The sequence below is a fragment of the Carassius carassius genome, chromosome 44, assembly GCF_963082965.1.
Source record: "Carassius carassius chromosome 44, fCarCar2.1, whole genome shotgun sequence".
Lineage (NCBI taxonomy): Eukaryota > Metazoa > Chordata > Actinopteri > Cypriniformes > Cyprinidae > Carassius > Carassius carassius.
In genome coordinates, this window is record NC_081798.1 from 12,556,895 (window position 1) to 12,581,408 (window position 24,514).

General features: G+C 36.9%; 4 protein-coding genes across 6 annotated transcripts in view; all 4 read left to right on the top strand.

Moving 5' to 3' along the window:
* LOC132126312 (tau-tubulin kinase 1-like) overlaps positions 1-9,488 on the top strand; it is a 29,149-nt gene extending 19,661 nt beyond the window's left edge. For both annotated transcript variants that reach the window (XM_059537501.1, XM_059537502.1), the window contains 2 exons: positions 5,743-7,244; positions 8,133-9,488. In XM_059537501.1, the coding sequence (XP_059393484.1) occupies positions 5,743-7,244; positions 8,133-8,574 (1,944 nt within the window). In that variant the 3' untranslated portion in view covers positions 8,575-9,488. The remainder of the gene's footprint in view (positions 1-5,742; positions 7,245-8,132) is intronic.
* A 484-nt stretch (positions 9,489-9,972) lies between these two features.
* slc22a7a (solute carrier family 22 member 7a) lies at positions 9,973-14,181 on the top strand. Of its 2 annotated transcripts, XM_059537913.1 has the most exons (10): positions 9,976-10,617; positions 10,855-10,958; positions 11,392-11,546; positions 11,882-12,050; positions 12,177-12,300; positions 12,380-12,489; positions 12,588-12,802; positions 12,905-13,013; positions 13,124-13,330; positions 13,551-14,181. In XM_059537913.1, exons 1-10 carry the CDS (start codon positions 10,222-10,224, stop codon positions 13,636-13,638), a joined length of 1,677 nt encoding a protein of 558 aa, XP_059393896.1. In that variant the 5' UTR covers positions 9,976-10,221; the 3' UTR covers positions 13,639-14,181. The 2 variants fall into 2 exon arrangements, with proteins under 2 accessions (XP_059393897.1, XP_059393896.1); XM_059537914.1 differs by lacking the exon at positions 13,551-14,181 and having other exon boundaries at positions 9,973-10,617; positions 13,128-13,290.
* A 109-nt stretch (positions 14,182-14,290) lies between these two features.
* Positions 14,291-15,731, top strand: LOC132126576 (PAT complex subunit Asterix). Its single transcript, XM_059537915.1, has 4 exons — positions 14,291-14,451; positions 14,886-14,991; positions 15,128-15,225; positions 15,388-15,731. Exons 1-4 carry the CDS (start codon positions 14,402-14,404, stop codon positions 15,452-15,454), a joined length of 321 nt encoding a protein of 106 aa, XP_059393898.1. The 5' UTR covers positions 14,291-14,401; the 3' UTR covers positions 15,455-15,731.
* An 894-nt stretch (positions 15,732-16,625) lies between these two features.
* LOC132126600 (voltage-dependent P/Q-type calcium channel subunit alpha-1A-like) overlaps positions 16,626-24,514 on the top strand; it is a 140,199-nt gene continuing 132,310 nt past the window's right edge. The window contains exons 1-2 of the mRNA XM_059537963.1: positions 16,626-16,895; positions 19,426-19,806. Of these exons, the coding sequence (XP_059393946.1) occupies positions 19,442-19,806 (365 nt within the window). The 5' untranslated portion in view covers positions 16,626-16,895; positions 19,426-19,441. The remainder of the gene's footprint in view (positions 16,896-19,425; positions 19,807-24,514) is intronic.

The window sequence follows — 24,514 nt, forward strand, 5'->3', positions numbered from 1 at the left end:
TAGGAAATACAGCAGAACGCAAAGCTGTGTAGTATAGTTTTCAGGGGCATTTTTCTGAATTATATTTGGAAAAACTTGCCCCTCATATTGTTTCGCTGTAAACACAGTCAAAGCCTTTTTAAGCTGAACTGGGATTGCTGGATTGTCTCATTTGAATGATAGCCGAAACCTCAAAATCAAAACAGATGAGGATGCTCATTTTCCCAGCAGTCTTCACCTTTTAAATGCCCACGGTCTTTTGCTCGGCCTTTCGCTCAAAATCACGTATGACGCGTTGATTTCACCCACGGAGAAAATACCAAGGCTGTCGCTGGAGCCACAAAAGAAGAGTGAAAGAGGTGTTTGCGGTAAGCACAGTTTAGGCTAGTCCCTTTTGTACCTGTTTGATGAACTTGCTCATTGTTTTTTCTGATTTGATTTCTGTTTTGTCATCATTTTATCCATTTTTACCCATGTGTGTCTGTGTTTGTATGCCTGACGTGTCATTTTTCTAAAGTTGTCTGCATCTACAACGATGGTTTTCCGATCAGCAAAATGGTTAAAGTAGCCTACTTTTGTCTCGAATCTCTCGGCTCATTGTCTTGTACATGGACACATATGGCACATTTTTGAGAGGTGGATCTGCATCAAACGAACAGCCTCTGTGGAATAAAGAGGCTCTCAATGTTGGCCGCTCAACCAAAAAGAAAAAAAACATAGCTATCCCTTTAGCTTTGTCTCTTGTGAAGACTTGTTTCCAGGCAACCCATTGTAGGTCTGTGTAAAGAGAGACCGTTCCTCTCTTTCCTCTGAGTGTCTGGCGTTCTCCGCACTGCATGCGACTGGGGAGATGCCTTAAATGTTACAAATACACATCCTCCACTCAGCTCGTGAATTTCAACACATGTTTTTTCTTGTTTTATTTCAGCTGGATGACGACAGGCCACACTCGGGCCCGCGTTCCAACCAGCTACGCCGTCTCGCCTCCTATGTTTTCTCGTCTTCTACGTTGGAGACCGAACAGTACCCTCACGCCGGAGGATCCTTCATCCAGCGCAGCCGCTCAGCTGAAAGCAGCCCGGCTCACGGTAACATCCGATCGGGCTCGAGACGTCACGCTCCTCTCCAGCCGCCCGGAAGTCCACGCAGCAGGCACTCCATGCTCAGCGTGTCCCGACTGCAGATCCAGCAGATGCTGGCCAAACTAATGAACAAGAACAGCTGAGGAAAGCTGATGTAGTCTCTTCTCATACGCCCATATGAAAGACTTTTTTTTCTTAACAGGATGATGAATTATTTTTGGGAACTTTTCTGATGCAATAAACTATAGAGGGCTGTAAGAACGGAATGACGTGTTAAAGAGAATGCAGTGCTTTTTCACCTGCTTTTTATATAGTGGTGGTCAAGATTATGAAACACTAGTATTTTCACCAGCTAAAATGGTTTTAAATCAGTTATTTCTACTTTTGCTGTAGTGTGTCAGTAGAAAATATGAGTTTACACTTCCAAACATTCATTTTGCCATTAATTGTAATAATCCAGTGAGGTTTTTATTTGACAACAGCCAGTTCTGCACACAGAGACCTGATCTCATGATTTCTTGAAGCATCTTGGAGACATTGTCACAGATCTTCTGGATTGAGATCTCACTGGATTATTACAATCAATGACAAAACGAATGTTTGGAAATGTAAACTGATATTTTCTACTGACACACTACAGCAAAATATAGAAATAACTGACATAAACCATTTTTAGCTGGTGAAAATATTAATGTTCTAATAAGTTTGGCCAGCACTGTATCTTGCACTTTCATCTTGTTATGAACAGATGTTTTCGTTATTTCAACCACTCTTAGATTAAAAATCACAATGGATATTGCAAAGGTATTCACAGACTAATTTTGTTTTCGTTATCTGCAGTTGTGTTTGTGTACCTCAGTTGCATGTGTGTCGCATTTCTGCAGTTGTGGCCACCCTGAAATATATCTGATCACATTATTTTAGCCTGACGATATTTAACTGTCTTCCACGCAAAAAAAAACAAAAACAAAACATGTAAAGGTTTTTGTTAGTTTTTTTACTTTTTTGATGGTGTTTGTCATTGGATAGTGATTTTTACATTTTGTATTTAATCGTTTAGTTTAATCATAAATTAGGCTGTCAAACACTTTATGAGCCATCGTTCATAGTACATAATGTTCCTTACATACTGTGAACAGGCTTTCAATTTTAGAAAGATATTTCAATTTTTTCTGTGCTCTAAAGGTGCTTTGCCTCACAAAGGAGATGTTATGCAAGTTAAATGAAAGTGTTTTAAATGTATAATGGAAACATATGAGCAAAGGGGAATATTATGTCTACACTTTTATAACCAATGGAGTGGCATGCTGGAGTCTGGTTATCTCCTAACAACTAAATTTGAGATAATTGAGTCAGCTGTTTAGATGCAGTCATAAATGAATGTTCAGCACGCTGGATTTTGGTTTCTCTGCCACTGATTAAAATGATCATAGCCAGATAGTACGCACAAGCAACAAAAACAACAAAATGCATTTTCCATTCCTTTGTGTTTAGGAAGGTGTGTAGATAAAAGCTTCCATACCTTATTTAATCATACATTTATGTGCATAGAGGTTTGAATGAACCGTGTAAGCATTATATCTCATTAAATACCTCTTAGTTAGTCTTGGGTTGGTTTCAGATATTTGTGTAACACAGTACTGTGCTAAAGTCTTAATTTTAAGTCAGTTATTTCTATGTTTTGCTGTAGTGTGTCAATAGTAAATATCAGTTTACATTGCCAAACATTTGCCATTAATTGTAATAATCCAGTGAGATTTTTGTTTGCATCAGGAGTCTGACAGCAGCCAGTGCTCCACACAGAGATCTGATCTCACCATCATCCAGTCTGTCTGGAATAACATGAAGAAACAGAGCAAACTGAGACAGACTCAATCCAGAAGACCTGTGGCAATGTCTCCAAAACACAAGAAACCTGCAAAGCTACAGTATGCAAAGTTTTAGGCACTTGTGTAAAAATGCTGTAAAGTGAAGATGCTGTCAAAAATAATGCCTTAAATAGATTTTATTAATTAACTTCTAATTATAACTAAATTAAATCAACATTTGGTGTGACCACACTATGAGTTAAAAAAATAAAAAAGCTTTTGTCATATAGGTGCATTTGCGCATTGTTTTTCAGGTAGCTTTGCAGTTAGGTTTCTTGAAGGATCTTGGCGACGTTTCCACAGGTCTTCTGGATTGAGTCTGTCTCAGTTTGTTCTGTTTCTTCATGTTATTCCAGACAGACTGATGATGATGAGATCAGATCTAAAACTTTAGCACAGTACTGTATGTTACTGAGTAGCAAAAGTGTGTGTGCAGGACTGCTGTAGGGTCTTTTGAGTACTGTTTCTCACTAATGCACTTTAAAAAGACACAGAATTGGAGCCATATCAGTTTTCTTGGCGATTAAAAACAAATGCCATTGATTGCAATAAGATGTGAACAGTGATTTTGAATTGAGAGGTATGAGAGGTGGTATGCTTTTGTCTTCTTTAAAATAAGGGCATATTCTAGAAATATTATGTACATTAGTAGGACATAGACATTTAGTAATTAAATTCACCTTTGTTGAATATTATTCACGTTATAGATATTGGTGAATGAAGGTTTTTTTTTTTAGCTTAACCTATGCTTGAAAGGAGAATAACTCTTGCTTCATGACACAAGAAGCATGACTGAGTTGTGAAGGTGGAAGGATTATTTTTTCTCCCCTCTTTTCAGGAAAAGCAGATTAAATGGTCATGGTTTGTTTTAAAAGACATTTACTTTAACTAGTATTTTTTTCATGGCTCTAATTTCTAAAACTGCATCTTTTTTTCTTTTTCTGTTTTTGCTAATTAGAAAGGGGAAAAAAGTGTATGCCAAAATCTTTTTTTTTTAACACGGGCATAAAATGATACATTTCAAAAATGACTTGCTTCTGATACTGTCACAGTCATGGCTTCTCACATGAATGTACTGTTTATATACCCAAACAGGCTGCTAACTCTTGCACTTCTTTTGCACATCTGCTTTTGCCTGGTTTACATCAGTGTTTTTAGCAGTAATTGAACAGAAATGACACCGAAATTAAAGGTGCAAGAAAAATCTATATTGTTGAGACTGTCCAGGTCTGTTGACCAGGAAGTACTGGAAAGACTGCGATGTTAAAAATCTTGTTTTTTGCATGACTAACAAATTAAGTTGGTTCATGCAACTGAAAATGTAAGAAAATATAGTATGGCTTATGTTATGCCTTTATGTTCCATGAATTGTATGTTGATCATTGATTTACATAATAAGTGATTAACAGAGCAACTTGAAGTCTTTTTTAAACCAATATATTTCATTGAAAGTATCCAGAATATTTAATTGACAAATAAATTTGCATTGAAGCATAAAAACAGGGGCAGCACAGGTCTCTCTTCTATCTTTGTGCTGTCAAGATCTACAAAATACAATTATAAAATGTTAGCATGGCCCATGTTTTTTTTTAGTTTATGTACACTGTTTACACAATTTTCTAAGGCCTTTTAGTTTATCTCTACCTGAACATCTGCATGTGATACTCTGAAATACCAAAAAGAAAGTAATTTATTCTGTCACACCCAACTGAACTGCTCTTATGTCTAATGAGTTTTACTTTATGCCTATACACAATGCCTTTGTCACAATAACACATTTTATATGAAGTAAAATGCTGTATCATAGCTGTAATTTGCATGTTGTATGATATTTGTTGACATGTTGACTGCAGGGTCATTCAATGTATGTAGAACGTATGGAGATGTGATGGATCTATGACGTTTGGAGCATAATCTTGCCCACAGGGATTGATAAACTATGAGAAGCTTCACGTGAACTACAATGAACTCTATAATGTTGGTACCTGTTGAAAAGCAACAATGTACACAAAACAACAGATAAGCTCTAAAAGAGCTGATACAAGCACCGACTGTTGTCGATATTTAATGTATTCAATATATTTGCAATTAAAAACAACTATGTGTCAACGGTAAGAGTGGTAATACTGTGTGCTGTTAAATAACAAAGTGTAAAAATAAGTTGCTGAAGGTTTTATTTGACTTTTTATGTAACCAGGCAAGTCACTTAAGATCAAGATTCTCATTTACAATGACAGACTGGTATTGTTATGTAATATAAATGGGCTATGATCTGTTAGATTGATGTACAATAAGCATATGATCTTTTCTATCACAATATCACTGTACAATATGCTTGTAATATTTCCACGTAAAGCATGTATTTTAAACTTTTTTTTTTAATTACAGGATTTGTGTATATCAAGAAAGAGAATCCTGAATACATAAAAGCATGTTATCTGGCTGGTTTTAGTCTATGTATGTTGGGATACACTTGAAAAAGAAAAAGCTAAATATGACTGGCTGCTGTAAAAGGGAAAATTCTTTAACACATTTTTGTGCCTTTTTATGTATGTAATCTAGACAATCTTGAAAAGCTTGTGTATAATTTAAACAAAATTAAAGTCTTTGAGAGAAAAAAAATCAGTTGTGTTGTGTGGTTGACATGTATAGGAATGATTCTATAGGAAATGGATAGAAACTCCATTCTGAAGTACATCATATATAAGATATGATCCCACTGAATAAAAATGTATCATAGTTTTTCTTATATTGCCTTACAATTACATTACATGGCAGCATTGTAACTTGTGCATGTGTATGTTCTCTTTTAGGTCCCAACCTTGAATGAACCTTTATTATCACCCACTGACTACAGGACTAAATCCCCATCCTCAGAGAAGGAAATGTTCCATATCCTTCCTAAACTGCATGCAAAGAGAGCCGACTTCCTTACCGTCATGCTTACAGGAAGCCTACACCAGCGACGGGCCTTCACGGCCACACCACCTGAGACACAAGATGAAGGACCCAAAGATGATGACGTCACGAAGAGTGAATCTAGTAGTGGTGCAAGCGAAAAGAGCACTGAACGCAGTCAAGATGGGGCTCCATCTACCTTAGTGGCCGATGATCCACACAAGGAGCCAAAAGAACCTGGTTCAGTTGCTGATGTAGATCCTGACCAAGAGGACGTCTCAAATACCCTTGTTTTGTTTTCACCAGGAGACATGAAGAAGTCTCCCCATGCTATAAATGGAACTGAAATGGATCAGGGTGTGGAAGGATCTGATGCCCCTCAAAATGAGCAGTTGGATGAAGTTGGTCGACTACAGGCACAGATCCAGGAGGACATAAAACAGGCAGAGAAGCCTACAGATGGAAGGCAACCTGATGCAACTGCTGTTGACCCATCCATACAGACATCTAAACCAGTGGTAACCATCTCAACATCTCAAGTGGCCTCAGCATCAACTGCATCACCCCCTTTCTCCAAAGTGGAGCGAACTTTTGTACACATTGCAGAGACAACCCATCTGAATGTCATGTCTTCCAGTGGTTCACAGGTTCCTGAACTTTTAGAGGAGGTTGAAGGAAAATCACAGGCTAAAGGGATAGATAAGTCTCCCCTTTCTCAAGGGCCAGGAGATGTAGCATGTGTCCAGTATGAAGTCACCTCTCAGACTCTTACAGAGGGACCTCAGGTAACTAATGTTCTGGACAGGTCTTTGCCAAACGAGATTACTAAAAAACAGTACGATCTTGTGGTTCCTCTACCCTTAGAGTCTAGGGAATCTATCCATCAATATTCACCAACTGACCTCAAACAGGACAAGGAACCAAAAGAGGAACATCAAGAGGAGAACACAGTACTTGAGAGTGTTTCTAAACATCCACAGCCAAGGAGCAAAAGTCGAATTCCTATCCTAGTCCCGGAAGAAGAGCCAGGATCCGAACAATCCCTGTCCACCAAAGAACGACTGCGTAGAAGAGCCATGCAACAAGACCTGGCCCGTCAAGTTGTGGAAAGACAGCGACAGGGTCGCTGGATGAGATTAAATTCCAGGACTTCATCCTCGTTATCTTCTGGAGATGAGCCTAAGAGACCTTCAGAGACTCTTTCAACTACTGGCTCAGAGGAAGATATTCCTGAATCGGATGATCCCATCAACAAGCTCAAGAAGGAGGCTGAGGAAAAGTACCGAGCTGAGTGGCACAGCAGGATCCCACGTCCAGTCACACCAATAAGGAAGCCTTCAACTAAACTAGTAGTTGCAGTTCCTGTTGTCCAGCCTGAAGCAGAGCCTCCAAAATCAGAACAAAAGGCAAGCAATGGGTAAGTCTAGTTTAATATAAGTTAATTTTATTACTTGTACATTTTATTACTTGTACAGCTTACCCTAAGGTAAGGAAGAGGATTAGGGCCAAGCAAAAAAAACAAAAAACAAAACATGAAACCATCTAAAGATTAAAGTCATTATATGCAGTTTTTAGAGGAAAAAAGTTTAAAGGGGTCATATTATGTTCTTTTACAAAGTCTTGATTTTGTTTTGGGGGTGTACTAGAACAGGCTTCGAAAAACACATTATTATCGTTGCCTTTTATAGTGCAACTCAAACAGGTCTTATCCCATTCGTCGATATTTGTGATATTTGTGGAAATATGCATTGTAGTTCAAACGAGTTGTAGTTTTTAAAAGTGATTTCTGTTAAATAAAATATCTCCTTTTGAAGTGGACTTTGAGCTTTGTAACTTTGCAGATCTTTTTTTATGCTCAAACATCCACATTAGAGACTAACTAAAGTGGAAAAAGTAAAAAAGCATACTAGGACCCCTTTAAATAAAATGTTGAGAATAAACTCTATCAATTTCGAGAATAAAGTATTGTGTTAACCCCCCCCCCCTCACAAAAAAAACATGAAATTTAAAGTAAAAAAAATGTTAATAAAATATTGAGGATAAACTGATACTTTGAGAAAAAACTAATTGTGTGAGTTTATTCTCAACTTTTTATTTTGACTTTTTTATCTTGAAACACATTGACTTTATTCTCTAAATTTAATGATTGTATTCTCAACATTTTAATTTTTTCTTGAAATTTAATGAGTTTAATCTTGCATTATAATTAATTTTATTATTTTATTATTGCTTGTCCTTAATCCTCTTCCGTGATAAGGTTATACATTAAATAGACTAATTTTATTTTACAAATTTTTCACCTTAGCCCGAAAGTACTGTCACAATCAGGACCAAGTGCTCCAGCATTTCACACAAGATCGAAATCAACACTGTCCCGCTCAACCATTTCAAGTGGAAGCAATCGCATCCCACTTTCCTGTGTTCCGCCATCATCCCGTCGCAGCTTGAGCACCGCAAACTGCACTTTCTCTTCAGCCCGTATAGCTAGTCCTTCACCCCATAGGCTACACCTGCAAACTGCAGTTAGCGAATCCCACAAGCAACCATTTGCCCTCCGAGCCACTGTGGAGCTCCCAGTGAAGTCTAGGACTACTGCTTGCAGTGGTCCCACAAAGGACGTCAAATCATCACCAAACCAACCCACCACATCTGTCAGGAATCGAACCAAAGCTTCTGCTCACTCGGAGAACACAGTTTCCTTGAAAAGGGAGAAAGGCACAAGCAACAACACACCTGCAGCCAGATAAGACACTGTGACTGCTGTTTACTGGGATTGTTTCTTCTCAATTACTTGAACATCTTGCCTCAAAATGTAATCTGCCCCATTGACTTAAATTAACCTTTTTATTTAATTTAATGTTCTTCCTAATCAATGAATGGCTAGTTTCAATTTTGGATTTTGCACCAAATAATTTTATGCTGTACTATAAGATGTAGAGCTTTCACTTGGATGGAAGTTTCTTGGAACATAATAGAGGAAATGTTGCATTTAGCTTACACGGTGCTATACTGTATATGTGTTGTTCTGTTGTGCATATTTCATTTAATATATGTTTTTTGAAGGTGTACTTTATTATTAATTAGATGCCAAGTTGGCTTTGGCCCTTGACACAGAATAATGCTGAAATGAGATGAGAAAATGTCAAATTATTTATAACATCCGAAACAATTATACAGTATATTACATGTATTTAGCCAGCACAAATTATTATACACCACCAGACACACAGAACGTTGTAAAATCTGCCACATATCTATGGACAAATTCACAAATTTCCTCTGGTCTGCAGCTCAGCCCTCTTTGTAAACCTTGTGATGATGGGCATGCCTTGTCTTTAGCTTGTTACGTGTTTGACGATACTGCTGTATGCTTGTACTGTACATATTCTTTTCAGTATTTCTTGCAGAGACCTCTTTATTTTTATCAGGCAAAGGAAATGGTAAAGTATTTGGGTTTTAATTTTGTTAAAGGAATATATTGTGGGTTCTACACCGAGTTGTCTCATTTTCTAAGCATGGCAGAAATCACACAATTATTGATAATTGTCAATGCAGATAATTTCTAAATGAACAATTCCCACCTCTTTTGCTCTTACTACAATGGTGAGATGTTAATCAAGATTTTTGTTGAAATAAGGAGCATAAAATGATTAAGTCTTAATTGTGGTCTGTTGTTGTTTTTCAACACAAGACACATTTCACATTCTTCCCATTCTTTGAAAACATTTACACATTAAACTGCTTATTTCAAGCTGATTCTTTTTAATCGATTATCTAAAAAGATTCAAACACGCTCATGTTATTTACCAGATTGAATCAGAAAGTGACTGAGATCACATCTGAATCCCCCACAGAGCTTTGTTTTATAAATTAATAACATAATTAAAAAAAAATATTTACATTTTTATATCTGCTGGTATTTTTCATAAATATCTGAAATTCAAGAGTTAAATTAAAATGACCAAATCTTGCAACAGAATTTTTTTTCTCCTTTAATACAGACATCTCACTTGCTATTTTCAATCCAAAAAAGGTCATTGTGGAACCAGTGTATTTTCTATATCCTCTCCAGCTAGTCAGGTGAGCGATAGTGAACTTTTAAGGCCTGGGACTCTTCTTTTTCTTGAGCTTACCAAAACAAAGACCTTCTTGTGTCTCATAGAGACCCTGAAAAGCATGACTGGGAAGAGCGTAATGATAACATATAGCAATTCAGCATTTCACATCTGCTCAGACTATTCTCTGCTCACCATAAATAACAGACCAACCCAAGTGTTTCTCCAGAACTGAGCAAATTTCATCAAGGAGATCTAGATTCTGATGGGTGAGTAGAACATACATTAGGAACAAAGAAGAATATCAAATCTATCTGGTAGCTCATCTCACTTTCAGCTATGAGGTTTGAGGACGTCCTTCATGAAATTGGTGGCTTCAACAAGTTCCAGTTTCTGGTTCTATACATCCTATGGCTCCCACGCGTCATCCTACCTCTGCACTTCCTGCTCCACAACTTCATCTCAGGTGTGCCACCCCACCACTGCTCCCTGCCTCACTTGGACGACCGGTACGCAGCTGGCACAGAGAAGGACAGTGATGAGGTTCTGGCACTTGGCATCCCACGTAATGCAGATGGGTCCTACAGCTCCTGCAAGATGTACCCCCTTCCCCTGGACTTTGACCCTAATGCTGACCTCTCCCTAGTGTATGGAAACCGATCAAATGTGTCAGTGCCATGCCAGCACGGATGGGTATATGACCGTTCACAGTTCACATCAACAACCGCAACCGAGGTAAAAATAAACAAAATGCTTTCCTGTACTTTATATGTTGATGATATTTCGAGTTACTTATTATATCTACTTCAAAAGCTAGAAGGATTTTGTCTTTTCCCCCCTTTTGTAAGGGTACCATAAAAATTTACTTTAGTTCACCAGTGTATTCTCTAACAAATATGTTACTCTTGGTTTAGTTAACCTTTATAAGCATATAAGCTTGAATATTGAGGTATGATTTCTCTGTTGTTCCAGTGGGATTTGGTATGTGACAACAAAAAGCTGAACCAAGCCCTTGCCACGTTTTTCTTCATTGGAGTGACAATAGGCGCTGTCATGTTTGGCCAGTTGGCAGATAAGTACGTTAATGTTTTCTATTAATATTATGTTCTAAAACCATTTGTTACATGCTTTTTTCATAGGACTGTTTATTTTCTAGCATTTCTTCCATCAGTGGCCTTATATGAGATTCCTTAGGCTAAAAGCCAGTCATATTACTTTTCAACAATCAAGTGTCTCTACTCACATGACTGAGGTTGAAAAACGATTCATTCCCCTTAATTTGTTCTGCATAGCTGACTTGTACACATTTATAATCATTCTTTGCTTACACAACAGCGTTCAAATATTCATTTTCTCATTATTTGTCACGGAACGTCACACATCAAAAATGCTTACCTCAGGCTATCTCTATAACAAGCATGACAGAATGTATCCACAGTTTCCCATGTGATTTTTAATGTGCGAATATCCAGTGTGGTTATATAAATCTTTTTTTATATCACTCCACAGGTTTGGCCGTAAGCCGATGATTCAGGTTTCCTTTGTGGCCAGTTCTATTTTTGGAATAGTTGAAGCTTTTTCCACATCTTACGTGATGTTCGCCATAGCAAGAACCTTGTGTGGACTGGCCCTGACCGGGATGTCTATCACCACAGTTGCCCTGTGTATCTATCACTTTCTTATTTCTTTTCAATCTCTCTAGTCAACATTAAGCCCAAGATGATCCTGTTTATATTCTTGTGAATGATTCACTGTGATTTTAATGCTTTTGAAAATGCTTAAAAAGAAGCTCACTAAGTATTTGAAAAATATATATATATATATATATAATCCCAAAAGATTTACATCAGATTCTGGAAGAAAAACAGGTTGAGCACACATATCATACAGGTTTAGAATAAAAGACATGATAACTATTGTTTTTCAAAGTCTCAGTCATGTCATTTTGCTGTTTATGTTCATGCTGATAATACCTATATAAATTCTGCTCATTCTACAGGTGTTGAGTGGACAGACGTTAAACATCGCACATTCACAGGTACCATCATCAGTCTTGGCTGGAGTGTAGGGAACATGCTTTTGGCTCTTCTGGCATATCTCATCAGGGACTGGAGGCACCTCATCCTGGTAGTGACTTCACCTTGCCTTGTGGGTATAATTGCCTGGTGGTAAGTGGTGGAACTGCACCGTAAAAAACAAACAAACAACAAAAACACTGGATTTTTAGGCCTCTAAATGTGCTTCATAGATAGGTCTACATTAATATTTTCCTCCTGTGTGTTTTATCTCAAAAGGTGGATTCCTGAGTCTGCAAGATGGCTGCTAGCCAATGGCAGGGTGGAAGAGGCGCAGAAGTATCTCATTCAGTGTGCTAAGATGAATGGAAAGCACAGTTACACTCATAAACTAGACACTGAGGTAAACATATCCAGCTATCCTTTAAGTTATTATTATGATAATCAGTTTTGATCTCATCCTTTACCTCTTGATTAAAAAGAGCTTAAAGAAAATCACCGTTAGTGAGGTCACCAACAAGAATCATTCCTACCTTGATCTAGTGAGGACACCGAAACTGAGGAAGATTGTGTTTTTCTCAGGGATTTTCTGGTATGTGAGGAATTATTATTATTATTATTATTATTTTGTTTTCATTGTGAAACAATAGTCAAAAGCTGTGAATTGACAGTATTTATTGAAATCTTCAGGTTTGCAGTTGCTTTTACCTACTATGGCATCAGCTTCAACATCACTGGGTTTGGCCTGAACATCTATCTCACACAGTTTGTCTATGGAGTTATTGAAGTCCCAGCTAAGGTCGGGACCTACTTCACTCTGGATTGGATTGGACGCAGAAATGGCCAGGCGTGGTCTCTCATTATAACTGGAGCTCTGATTGGACTAAACAGTGTAATCCCAACAGGTTCTCCTTCATTCTTTATCACCTCTTTATACCAAATTTTATAGTGGATGTTAATTATTTAAGAAATAATGTATTGATTTTGTTGTGCTGTTTAATCCACAGAGTTTTCTGCGGTGCGGACAGGGATCGCAATTATTGGGAAGGGATTCTCTGAGGCAGCGTTTACCATTGCCTTCTTGTACACATCTGAGCTTTACCCTACTGTACTCCGGTAACTTTTACATGTTTTATGTAAAATTATTCTAAGACCAAAACACTTACATTTTCCATTTTGTTTTTTGAAATGAAAGAACTTACTCTCCTTCTCTGTATCTTTCCTAGGCAGTGTGGCTTGGGCTACACCTCTTTTATAGCACGTATTGGAGGTTCGCTGGCTCCCATGGTCATATTATTGGAGGACATGTGGCACTTTGCACCCTCCCTAGTGTTTGCTGCCACTGCAGTTCTCAGTGGATGTGTGGTCTTCCTTCTGCCTGAGACCACGAATGTTCAGCTTCCAGAGAATATTCTGGATATAGAGGAGGGCAGGTATAGTATATAAGCATACCAAAATAGCTTTCTGCTGAATCACACTTAATGTGAAGTACTATTCCACCTATGAGACTTTAAACAACCATCCCAAATAAAGTTTTTAAGCGACTTACACTACATTCAAGGTATACATTTTACCAGTTCACCGTAACACTGAATCTAATTGTGAAATGCTATGCAGTATATCTTCTCATAGTTATTTTTTTAATTATTAAAGGCACACGATGACCATGGAATCGGAGAGGGATGTTGAACTAAATGAGATGAATCCAGCAACTCCAAATTTACAAGAGAAGGATTCATGAAGACAAATGCTGTCAGAAAACAATGATTCCTTACAGTTCAACGCCCTTATGGACAGATGTGAATAAATAACATCAATTGCAAGACATTTATGGTGCACAAGATATATATATATATATATATATATATATATATATATATATATTTGATGCTCCTGGGGATGAGCTTGCACAAGACTAAAAACACCAGTAAAGTCATATCTCACTGAATAATAATAAAAGCTGTCTATATGATTGTTGTTGGATTTTTTTTTCTTCTGTAGCTTTAAAGAAATAAAATATAATGGTGCAAATGTTTTATGTTCTTGTTCATTATGCATTTATTCTTGCTATGAAAAAATGCTATGGAATGCTATACAAACAGTATGTATTACACCCTTTTATAGTTTAGAATTAGAGTTTTGATATTAGCACATTGTCAGTATGTGACTATAGTGATGTTTTAAAATTATGATTTAATTGTAACAGTTAACACAGTTTTGATTAACAGTATTTGCATTTTAATAATAACTTGCCTGTAAATTATTTTATCTCAAATAAATACTTATATTACACCGTCACCACAGTTATGCATTCGAGGTCTCTTGTCTGTCAATCATCTTTCAATAACACTCCACAGCGGCAGGGGGTGCAAGTGCATCACATACAGCTTTGAGTTTGAATACAACAGACTGAGGCGTGGTAGAGTCTCAGAGGTCAGCTGTCCGCTGACGTGCTGCTGCTAACTCACAATTAAGTTTGAATTTTATGAGGATTTTATTAGAATATGACCGTGAACAACATGGCAGATCCAAGACGACCGAGTAAGATTTTTCGGTGAGTAGTTTGTCCGTATTTGAGACTATTTAAGAGATGACTGAGATGAGAGTTTTTATCGGCTTTCGTTAGCATCACCGTTAGCAACAGTTCGGCTAATGATTAAACGAGATTAAATCAGATTTACATGGAAGATGGTTAAATAGACTAAATATTTTTTGCGTAATAATGTGTTTTAAATCATAACATCGATGGAATTAAAGATACGTGTTAAATTTATAAATATTAATTACTATAGTAATTTATTAAATGTTATCTTAAAAATGCCAGCCAGCTATCTACAACTGTATGTATTGGATCACAGTTTTTGCACATTTAACGTATGTCATTTACTCTTCAACTAGGTATACGTGTATGGCTTTCTCTGACGAAATTGTGTGATGTTTGTATTGACAGCATTAATATTCAAGGCACACTGTGTTTTTGCATTACAGCTACAAGCCTCCCAACACAGAGACTAACCCCACGCTGGAAGATCCTACACCGGATTACATGAACCTGCTCGGCATGATCTTCAGCATGTGTGGCCTGATGCTCAAGGTGACTCGACCCTCATCTTTACTGCAAACATTGATGTTTACTTTATGATTGTCATTGTTAATGAATAAAACACGAGCAGATTGATGCTCAACTATGATTTAATGTTCAAATTGTTGTGTATTTGTGTTTTTGGCAGCTTAAATGGTGCGCATGGATTGCTGTGTATTGCTCGTTCATCAGTTTTGCCAATTCACGAAGCTCAGAGGACACCAAACAAATGATGAGCAGCTTCATGTGAGTTGCTTATGCTCGTTTGTTATTCTCCGAATGAATACAAATATTGGATGATTCCATTATTATTGGAATATTTTATAGAAGACTTTAATCTACCTAAAGAAATCATTCAAATGTAATGCTTCCCGACTGCCAAAAATAAACATACGTTAATTCCTTCAGGCTGTCCATATCGGCAGTCGTGATGTCTTATCTGCAGAACCCACAGCCCATGTCGCCACCGTGGTAACAAATAATCCAAACCCAGTAAGCCATCTCAGCAGGGATGGCATGAGAACCAGCTGATCCACCCACAGTCCTTCTGGACCACAGGGATGTACACTCATCAGCCCAGCTGGCCAATCAGAGGCTGACAAATTGACTGATGTAGCTCCTGTACGATCGTTTCAAGTTTTCTCTGTGCTCACCGGTTGTTTTTATGTATGTTACCATGCTATGCTAAAATATTCATATGCTGTGAATGATTTTGAGAAATAAATGAGCGATTTTGTGCGCTGCTTCAAACATTTCTTTGTGGCTGTATTTTTCATATATACACAAGTAATTAGTGCTAATTAGGACACTTTGAAGTGCAAAACTAGAGATTGATGTTAATGTATTCATCCTGATGCTGCTGCTGCTTCTGACTAAATGTTCAGATGGAAGTTTAAAAAAGCCTTTTATTCTAAAAGATTTTTCTGAGGAGATACTGCTGCAAATTGATAAACAGTACTGGACAGACATGCCAGACTTGTTCCTCTCACTGTGTCCAAGATGGAATCATGCACAGGCCTGGAGGATTTAAGAAACAACTGGCAACTCTAGAGCAAATTTTTCAAAAACTATTCAATTTCTTATTAATAGGAGCAATGTGTGCATATAAATAATTTTTTTAAACTGTTGGTTTTATAAAACTAAGGTGGTTTCTTCAAAATAACTGTAAACTATATTTGACGGTAAATGAATATTTTTATTTGTCTATAACAACCTACTACACCGCTAGGTGGTAACATTTTCTCTGATGACATTGCATACAATATAATCTAGATTTATTATATGATTCTTCTCATCTAGTCATGTGTTTTCTGATTGGCAAACATAATCCTCTTATTTGATGCCCTATTTTTATCCACAATAAATAGTAAATAAACCCATTACATAAAAATAACTATAAGAAATATTAATTTATTATTGTGCATCCAATTTCATTTATTATGACGAATGTTTCATGTCATGTAATAAATAATGTGCATACTCTCATAACAAACTTGTGTAATGAAGAGAAGATACAAATAACAATACAGTCTCTCTCAGTCACCGTGCAGAAGCGGTCAAAGCGCGCAGTTTTAATCTGCGCGACACTAGTGCAGTCACGTATCCGTTCGCGCGCAGAGCGCAAGACTCCTCGTACACAAGTGGAAGCGGGTCTCGAGAGCCTTGGTTGTCATATCTGACGAGAATCAAAAGATTGCACTGAGAAAACATACAGAATTATCTGTTTCGCTCAACAAAAATACTTGGGACAGAATGTTCCGAGCTTGAAGATGGATATGACCTGCTGCTCTGAGAAAACGGACCTCGGACCATTCAGTTTGTGGAGTTTTATTGGTAGTTTTCTCAGTTATAAACTACAGGTGATCTGGACGCGTTCAGATTCCAGGATCTTCTCAGAAAAAACACAAACATCTCTGGTGAGTGTCGTGGAAGATGATTGTCTTTTTACTATCTTCACAATTGCTTAGTATTTCTTTATTTCTTTCCCTTTCTTAAATTTCCCCCCTTAACTATATGATGTCTATATAATGTTATGCTCTAAATACAAAATCAATCAATCAATCTATCTATCTATCTATCTATCTATCTATCTATCTATCTATCTATCTATCTATCTATCTATCTATCTATCTATCTATCTATCTATCTATCTATTTTTGGTACATGAAAAGATATCTACTTGGAATATCTCTGACATCTGAGAAGAATTCTAATTGTAATCTTTCTTTGGTTGAAAAGTACTATAAAATACCATAAATAAATGTAACATGGTCATACTATGGTATTCTTTGAATTACCTTGAAGTACCATGTAAATATGTGATTTTACCACCTGTTATATTAACTATAAAATGGTATTGGTTGTGTTTAACACAGACTTTTGCATTTGTTAGATGATCTTCTGCCCATCTTTTGCTGTTCTCCGTGCATGGCTTACAGCCAGAGCTATTTATCATAATGTGTTCACTCAGCAGATAGCATATTATTTATGCTCTGAATGGTACTAAATTCAGCAAATCATTTTATAGTGTGTTCAGAGAATTTCCTTTGCCCTCCTATATAACAATACACGTCAGCAGCAGAATTGGCTGAGACTGAATTTCGTTTCTGAGTACAGTTCACTATCAAATTAATTTTAATATGCAGCCATGTGAAATGCCTAACACCGGAGAGAAGTATAAACATCGAGTTCAGAAAACTGAGTTTGATACTTGACATCTTTGAGTAGGGATTGTGATGGCCATTATTTCCATGGGTAAGTTTTTGTGGTTTTGGAGAACTTTGTAAATGTCTCCCTAATTGCATGTATTCATCCACACCCACACAATGGTGAGGCTGTCTGTGGGCTGGTGCAATGGAGATCCAACCCACACAAATGGCCACTTGCTGTAACACACAATGATGCAAATGAAATCATCCAAAATTGGTTCTTACTACCTTTTGTGGCTAGCTTATGCTTTACCTTGCTATTACAGCAAGATTTATGGTGTTGTCACTTTAGCAAACAAAGAAAAGCTGTTTTTTTTGTCTTGTCCAGGAAGCAGACAAACCCTTTAAACAAGGATGAGATGTGTTCCTGACTAAAAATACAAAAACATGAATGTCACAATGCTGCCAGGCTCCAGGAAGAGACTTAAAAGTATGTGAAGGCATTTCAGAATGTCTTGTGATTCTCCTTCACCTCACTGAATATATTCACTGTAGGAACTGGCATGCGTATTGTAATGGCTTTGCTCTCCATTGGCCAAAAATAAAGAGGAAGATTTGGTAAGTTCCATCTTTAGTGTCTGATCATTGAGACAAGATGTGTCTCTCCTAATCACAGCCTGACCACAAAACCCGCCAGTCAACAATGAGCACAGCCACAGTAACTATAGACTGTAGCGTGAATGTATTCCATTCACATTTTGGCCACTGTGCTTAATCTTTTCCTGTGCTTTACTCCATCTGTGTCTTTCCTTTTGTCTACTCTTTGTACTTTGGGGAAGATTCCCATAGCATTTGCCACATCTTCAATGCTTTGCTTTCAGAAACAGAACAGTAGAAGTGCTATGAGCTCTTCTGGCTCATCTCAAAGAAAAGCATTAACTAAAATAAAAAAGCACTGCATTTTGTCTGTGCATGTGTGAGTTTATTTTTGAAATTGTTGAGTGTGTATGTGTCACTTTAAATTACTTTATTCCTCTGCCTGTGTCACAGCGGACAAATTCTTCAAACACCGTCAGCATAAATTGTAGTACCAGAGTGCATCATTTATTTTCACCTGACGTTGGCCTATTGTAATTTTCTCGAAACAATTATGCAGCCTTTGTTAATTAAACCTCCCTTGGTGTTTTTCTTCTCTTTGCTTCCCTTTCCCACTTGATTACACGTCACATATTTTCCCCTTCACTTCCTTTTGCTTATTTATTTATTTTTTGTTGTTGTCAGTTTTTATTATTATGATTATGATGATGATTTAAAGTATTATGAACAACTTAACTATAAATATTTTAGAATAAAGACAATTTATTTAATTATATCACTTTTCTTTCTTTATTGGAAAATATTGTTCTAATGGTGTTCATAGTTTTGCAAACAAACAAACAAACAAACAAATAAATAAAATATTTACTCTTGATATGTTTGTAGCATTATCATATATATATATATTTCGAAACCCCGCACATGACATGCATGACATGTAGGAAAAAATATTAGGCTTAATCATGTGCACGATTTACTAATTCGTTACCTCAATGTACTAAAACGTGAGCACGATTACTATTGCATATACTGTATGTGTGTGTAGAATTACAATAAAAGTGTTCCAATAAAGAAATAACGTTATTATAATATATAAATAATAATTCAACATCACTCATCACAAAAATATAGAAGACCCATTTTCTTTATTTTTTTAATTTTTATATAAATATATTCACTTCTGTCATTTCTTCCCCCACAGAGTCACGCTGTCTCCCATGTATGCAGACAGCTCAGTCATAATGGAGAGAGCGCCGCCCTTGCGGAAAGGAGGGAGAGTGCAACCTCAGGGCCACAGACTGCGCTCTCATCCTCCCACCAGCGGAAGCAGTGTTTGTGCCAACCCCACCTACTTTCATACTGTGTATGACATGAATGATGAAGCATGCCCAGTTGACTATAGCAAAACCAATGGAGGGGAAACCGTAGTGATGGATGGGACGCTTTACTCTTTGATGCCCAGGGACTCTCTGGTTCCTCCTATCAGACGGAGAGGAGGCCTAGTTGACCACCGTGATGTCATCAAAGCGCACCAATCCCATAAACTGCAGAGCACTCCACAGGCACAACGAAAACAATGGGAGTGAGTATTAAATAATTGGTTACTTTTTTAAATGTTTGTTAGTTTAAAATGTACTATAAAAAAGTTCCATCATAAAGCACCAATCACATAGGTTTTGTGATGTTTAGTCGTTTGATGACATTTACTTTCAATGTTATTTTGCCCAAGTTGTTTAATGTCAGTGCTAGTCCTAAGAATTCAAATAAGAAACAGCATAACCTTGTTTCCTATGAAATGTCAACAAAGCTCCACATTTTGATAAAGGTGGTTGTGAAATACACCCACCTCATTCATTATATTTTTTATCTTGTAGTGTTTTTTTTGGAATGTGGTTGAAAGCTTGTACAAAATCTGGATTCTGAATCTATTCCTCTGAGACCTAGTTTGTTTCCGTGCCTTCTGTACAGCCTTCAGGGAGCAGACTGTCACTCAAAATATTCATCTCATATTATATCTCTGAGAATAAAGGGCAGGTCATGTTGGTGTGTTTGTGGAGAGTGTGTGTATGGTATGGGCACATTGAAGGACACAGTGATGACCCCTGCTTCACTTGTGGACCCTGTGTGTGCAGTTGTGTCTGAAAGCAGTTAGTGAATGTGAACACCTTGAGCTCTAGTGAAATATATTGCTTGAAATCAGGAATGGAAAGGGAACAAATTCAGACCAAGATGGAAACGTAATAAGCCTAAAAGGACAGTGGTGGTGATGGTGTGTTTGCCAAAGATGTTTTTGTTGTAGTGACGTAAAAAGCCTGTTTATATTCTTGTTTTGCAATTAGAGGGTACATGCACCTCACGAATTTGTCAGCCTCAGTCAAATCCTCTGCTGACTTTAGCTTATAATTGGAGCCCGTCAAGATGATGTGTGTATTTCTGTGCAGCTAGCAGCACCAAACAGAATAGCAAAAATCATGCTTTACCATTCTGTAGTGTGCATGTGATTTTAATCATATATATATATATATATATATATATATATATATATATATATAGCTTGGCTGGTCCTGCGACTTATAGTCAGATGCGACTTATCAAAATTAATTTGACATGAACCGAGAGAAATTAACCAAGAGAAAACATTACCGTCTACAGCCGTGAGAGGGCGCTCTATGCTGCCAGAGATGCTGCTCAGTGCTCCTGTAGTCTACACTGAGCAGCATAGAGCGCCCTCTCGTGGCTGTAGACGGTAATGTTTTCTCTTGGTGCTTGGTTCTAAATGCGACTTATAGTCCAGTGCGATATATGTTTTTTACCTCGTCATGAGTATTTTTGGACTGATGCGACTTATACTCAGGTGCGACTTATAGTCCGAAAAAAAAATATATATATATATATATATATATATCATGTCAAGATATAAAAAAATATATACAATATATTATGTAATTTACACGTTATGTAACTAGAAAAATATTTGCTGTTTATTACTTTATATTTACTTTATACTTTATATTATATTTCATTTTATATTTTAGCTATAGTGAATACACTATTTATATCTGTTTGTGTCAGGATATAAACATAATTTTATATTTAAAAATATATATACAGTATAAAAATTTAATGGCTTATTTTAGTCGTTTCTGGGATAGGAGGAAACAAATTTACCTAAATAGTTCCTAAATAGTTTTCCACCTTAACATTGTAAGCACAAATACTTATACGCTCTGTTATGAGCCCAGGGAGTCTGTCACACAGCAGAGAGGCAGATAAATGCACAAACAACACACACACACACACACACACACACACACACACACACACACACACACACACACACACACACACACACACACACACACACACACACAACTCTGTATAGCTATCTTTGTGAGGACATACATTGATACAATGCAATCTCTAGCTCCTTATCTTAAACCTACCCATCAGAACTATGTGCCTGACCCAAACTCTTACCCTAAATCGAACCTTTACCCAACTGTAACCTGACCCCTAAAACCAGGTCTTGACCCTCAAACAGGCTTTTAAAGTGAGAACCGGCCAAAATGTCCTCACTTTACAAGATTGTCCTCACTCCGATGGTCTAAAACCCATAACGTTTTTGCCCTCAGAAAGATAGTTGTACAAGTGCACACACACACACACACACACACACACACACACACACACACACACACACACAGACAGACAGTGAATAAGACACGCATCTAAAAAGCCATTCAAGTTATTCAACACATGAGATGTTGCAGTCTATATACATGCAATAGGGTTCAGTAGTCTATTGCCCATGCAGACTCTTTTGTGGAGAAAGTCAGATGCTTGATGCTCAAATCATGCTGAAAAACATTGTTAGCCTGGAAACCATTTTATGGATTTAAAATATACTTTAATTTAAAATATATATATTTTTAAATGTATATAAATGTGAAAGTTGTATATTAAAATTATGATGTAATAATTGTTTTTATGTATTTGTATTAAAGAGTAATTAAAATATTTGAAACTTCTTATGTAGATTTCTTTATGTAGATTTTTATTTTTTTTATTTTAATCCCCTGAAAATGTAAGTCCAATAAAGCAAGAGATAGTTTCATGAATTGGTCTGAAAGTCTCTCATAGCAGCCTCAGCTTTATTGTTGAACCCGAAAATTAGAAGCAGTTTAATTAGTGGTCTCAGATTCTTCCAATACATATACAAAAACATACATTGGAGAGTATACTCTCTTTATTTTTCTCTTTCACACATTCTCCTGCCACTGCCTTGTGCTCTGTGTCTTCCATAAACACGGGGTACGTCTCTCACACGCTCTCAATTAGAGCAGTGCTATATTAAAACAGCCTCTTAAATAGACAAGAAAACCTTGTGTCTCTTAGCTGTGTATTGTATCTCTTTTTCATCCCTTCATCTATGTCCCACATCCTTCCACCTTGTCTGTACTGTAGATTACTTCAAATCCTATTTCAGTGTATCCTATTTACTGTAGATTTAGAACGAGAGGCTGTAAAATCAAAACTTTACATATAGACTGTACAGACACATGCAAACACTCATAATCATACACACACAGACTTATATAGAGACACTTGGCAGCAAGTGCGAATGGATCAGTGGGCAACGTGACAAGGGGTCAGTTTTCAAGCGGACGCTTCCACAGTTTCCGCTTAGAGAACTAAGCCACATAAATAGGGTAGTCATGCTATTTTTAGCACCCATAAAAATGGCTTTTTAGTATTACCAAGGCCGTAGTGAACTAAAGTGCTGATTCAAGGCAGAGAGACTGAGATGATTTGGGGAATGTGACGTTACAGGTGCGAGGGTGCATGATGGGTCAGAGTCATCTCGAAATCATTCTGATATGCTGATTTGCTGCTGTTTTATTTTTCCAAAGATTTGGGATGAATAACAATTTAAATAAATACATTAAATAAAAACAGCATTTATATTAAATATATATTTGTAATTTAAAAAATATCTTTCTCACCTAATTTATTGTGTCCTTGCTGAATAAAAGTATTGAATTTTATGTGGTTATAATTTTGATGTGGTGAGACCTTTAAAAATATCTGAATGTCACTGCATTCAGCAATACATTTCAAACTAAGTTGCATCTGCAAATATATTTTTAGATTTAACAAACTTGTTCCATAGTGATTTCAGTGGATGCATAGCTGCACTTCCCTTATACTAAGTAGATTTAATGCACTGGAGTAAAATTTGAGTTCAAGAGAGAGAAAAAAGAAGAGATTTACAGTGGGATACCAATGATAAGATGAAACATTTTTTGTGCTTTGTTCAGGGGAAAACCACTTTTGTGCTTGGGTGGGCAACAATTGTGTGGTAGTAAATTCGTATTTGAAGAGCTTTATACTATATATATATCACAAAAGTGTTTTCCAAGCTTTTTCAATTCACAGAGGCAGCATAAACCTGTGCATGAATCACAGCTGTGGGAAACAATACATCACATGCTCAACAGTTAAATGTTGTTGATTTTCATGCACAGTTGACAGAAAAGATGATATGAAGAATTGCAGAGCAAGATTTATGGTAGGATGTGGCGGTGTGTTTTATGTTAGCAGTCAGATATTATTTCATTCTTTTTATTCACAAGTTTAAACGATGCAGTGGTTTTAAGACAGGCCACAGCAGAACAAATGTCTGTATAAGGATAGTAATCAGCTGTTGTGTATCATGCAACGCTCTCCAAGAGAAAAAGGCTTAATAAACATACTGAATAATGTCTTAATGAAAACATGAAGATGCAAACTGTTTCTGGAAGAGTTAGAAAATATCATTACATTTGTGTTTTTAAACACAAAACAACAGAAGTCAAAAGACGTTTTATTAACAAGGTTCAGGAAGAGCATGATCAACCAATATGGCACAGGTGTAAATCGTTTAGCTAATCATCCTTAGCTAAACGACAATAAGTATATTTATGCAGCCTACTTACCTCTATCCTTTGACAGTTTTTCGGCATCCCTCCTCCACCCCAACTCCTCACACTTAGGCCATGTCCACATGTACATGGGTATTTTAACTTCTGTTTTTTTTTTTTTTTTAAATCTCTGCTCACATTAAAATGCAAATGCATGCAAATAAGCACTGTCAAGAGAATGCCAAACCAACAGGTGGTGATATAATCTTAACCGTAAAGCAATGTTGGCCAATTAGAAGTCTTTCCAGTGAGCAGAGATAATAGCGCAGGCTCCGACGTCAAAAGCCACAGGTTTTGCTGTCTACACGATAACACTGAATCCGGAGTTTT

Excerpts from the sequence above, each read along its gene's own strand:
- slc22a7a (XM_059537913.1), top strand. The coding sequence starts at position 10,222 with ATGAGGTTTGAGGACGTCCTTCATGAAATTGGTGGCTTCAACAAGTTC. Across the intron at positions 11,547-11,881 it reads TATCACCACAGTTGCCCTGT|GTGTTGAGTGGACAGACGTT; the intron begins GTATCTATCACT and ends CTCATTCTACAG. Across the intron at positions 12,490-12,587 it reads TTTTTCTCAGGGATTTTCTG|GTTTGCAGTTGCTTTTACCT; the intron begins GTATGTGAGGAA and ends TGAAATCTTCAG.
- LOC132126576 (XM_059537915.1), top strand. The coding sequence starts at position 14,402 with ATGACCGTGAACAACATGGCAGATCCAAGACGACCGAGTAAGATTTTT. Across the intron at positions 14,992-15,127 it reads TGTGTGGCCTGATGCTCAAG|CTTAAATGGTGCGCATGGAT; the intron begins GTGACTCGACCC and ends TGTTTTTGGCAG. Across the intron at positions 15,226-15,387 it reads CAAATGATGAGCAGCTTCAT|GCTGTCCATATCGGCAGTCG; the intron begins GTGAGTTGCTTA and ends TAATTCCTTCAG.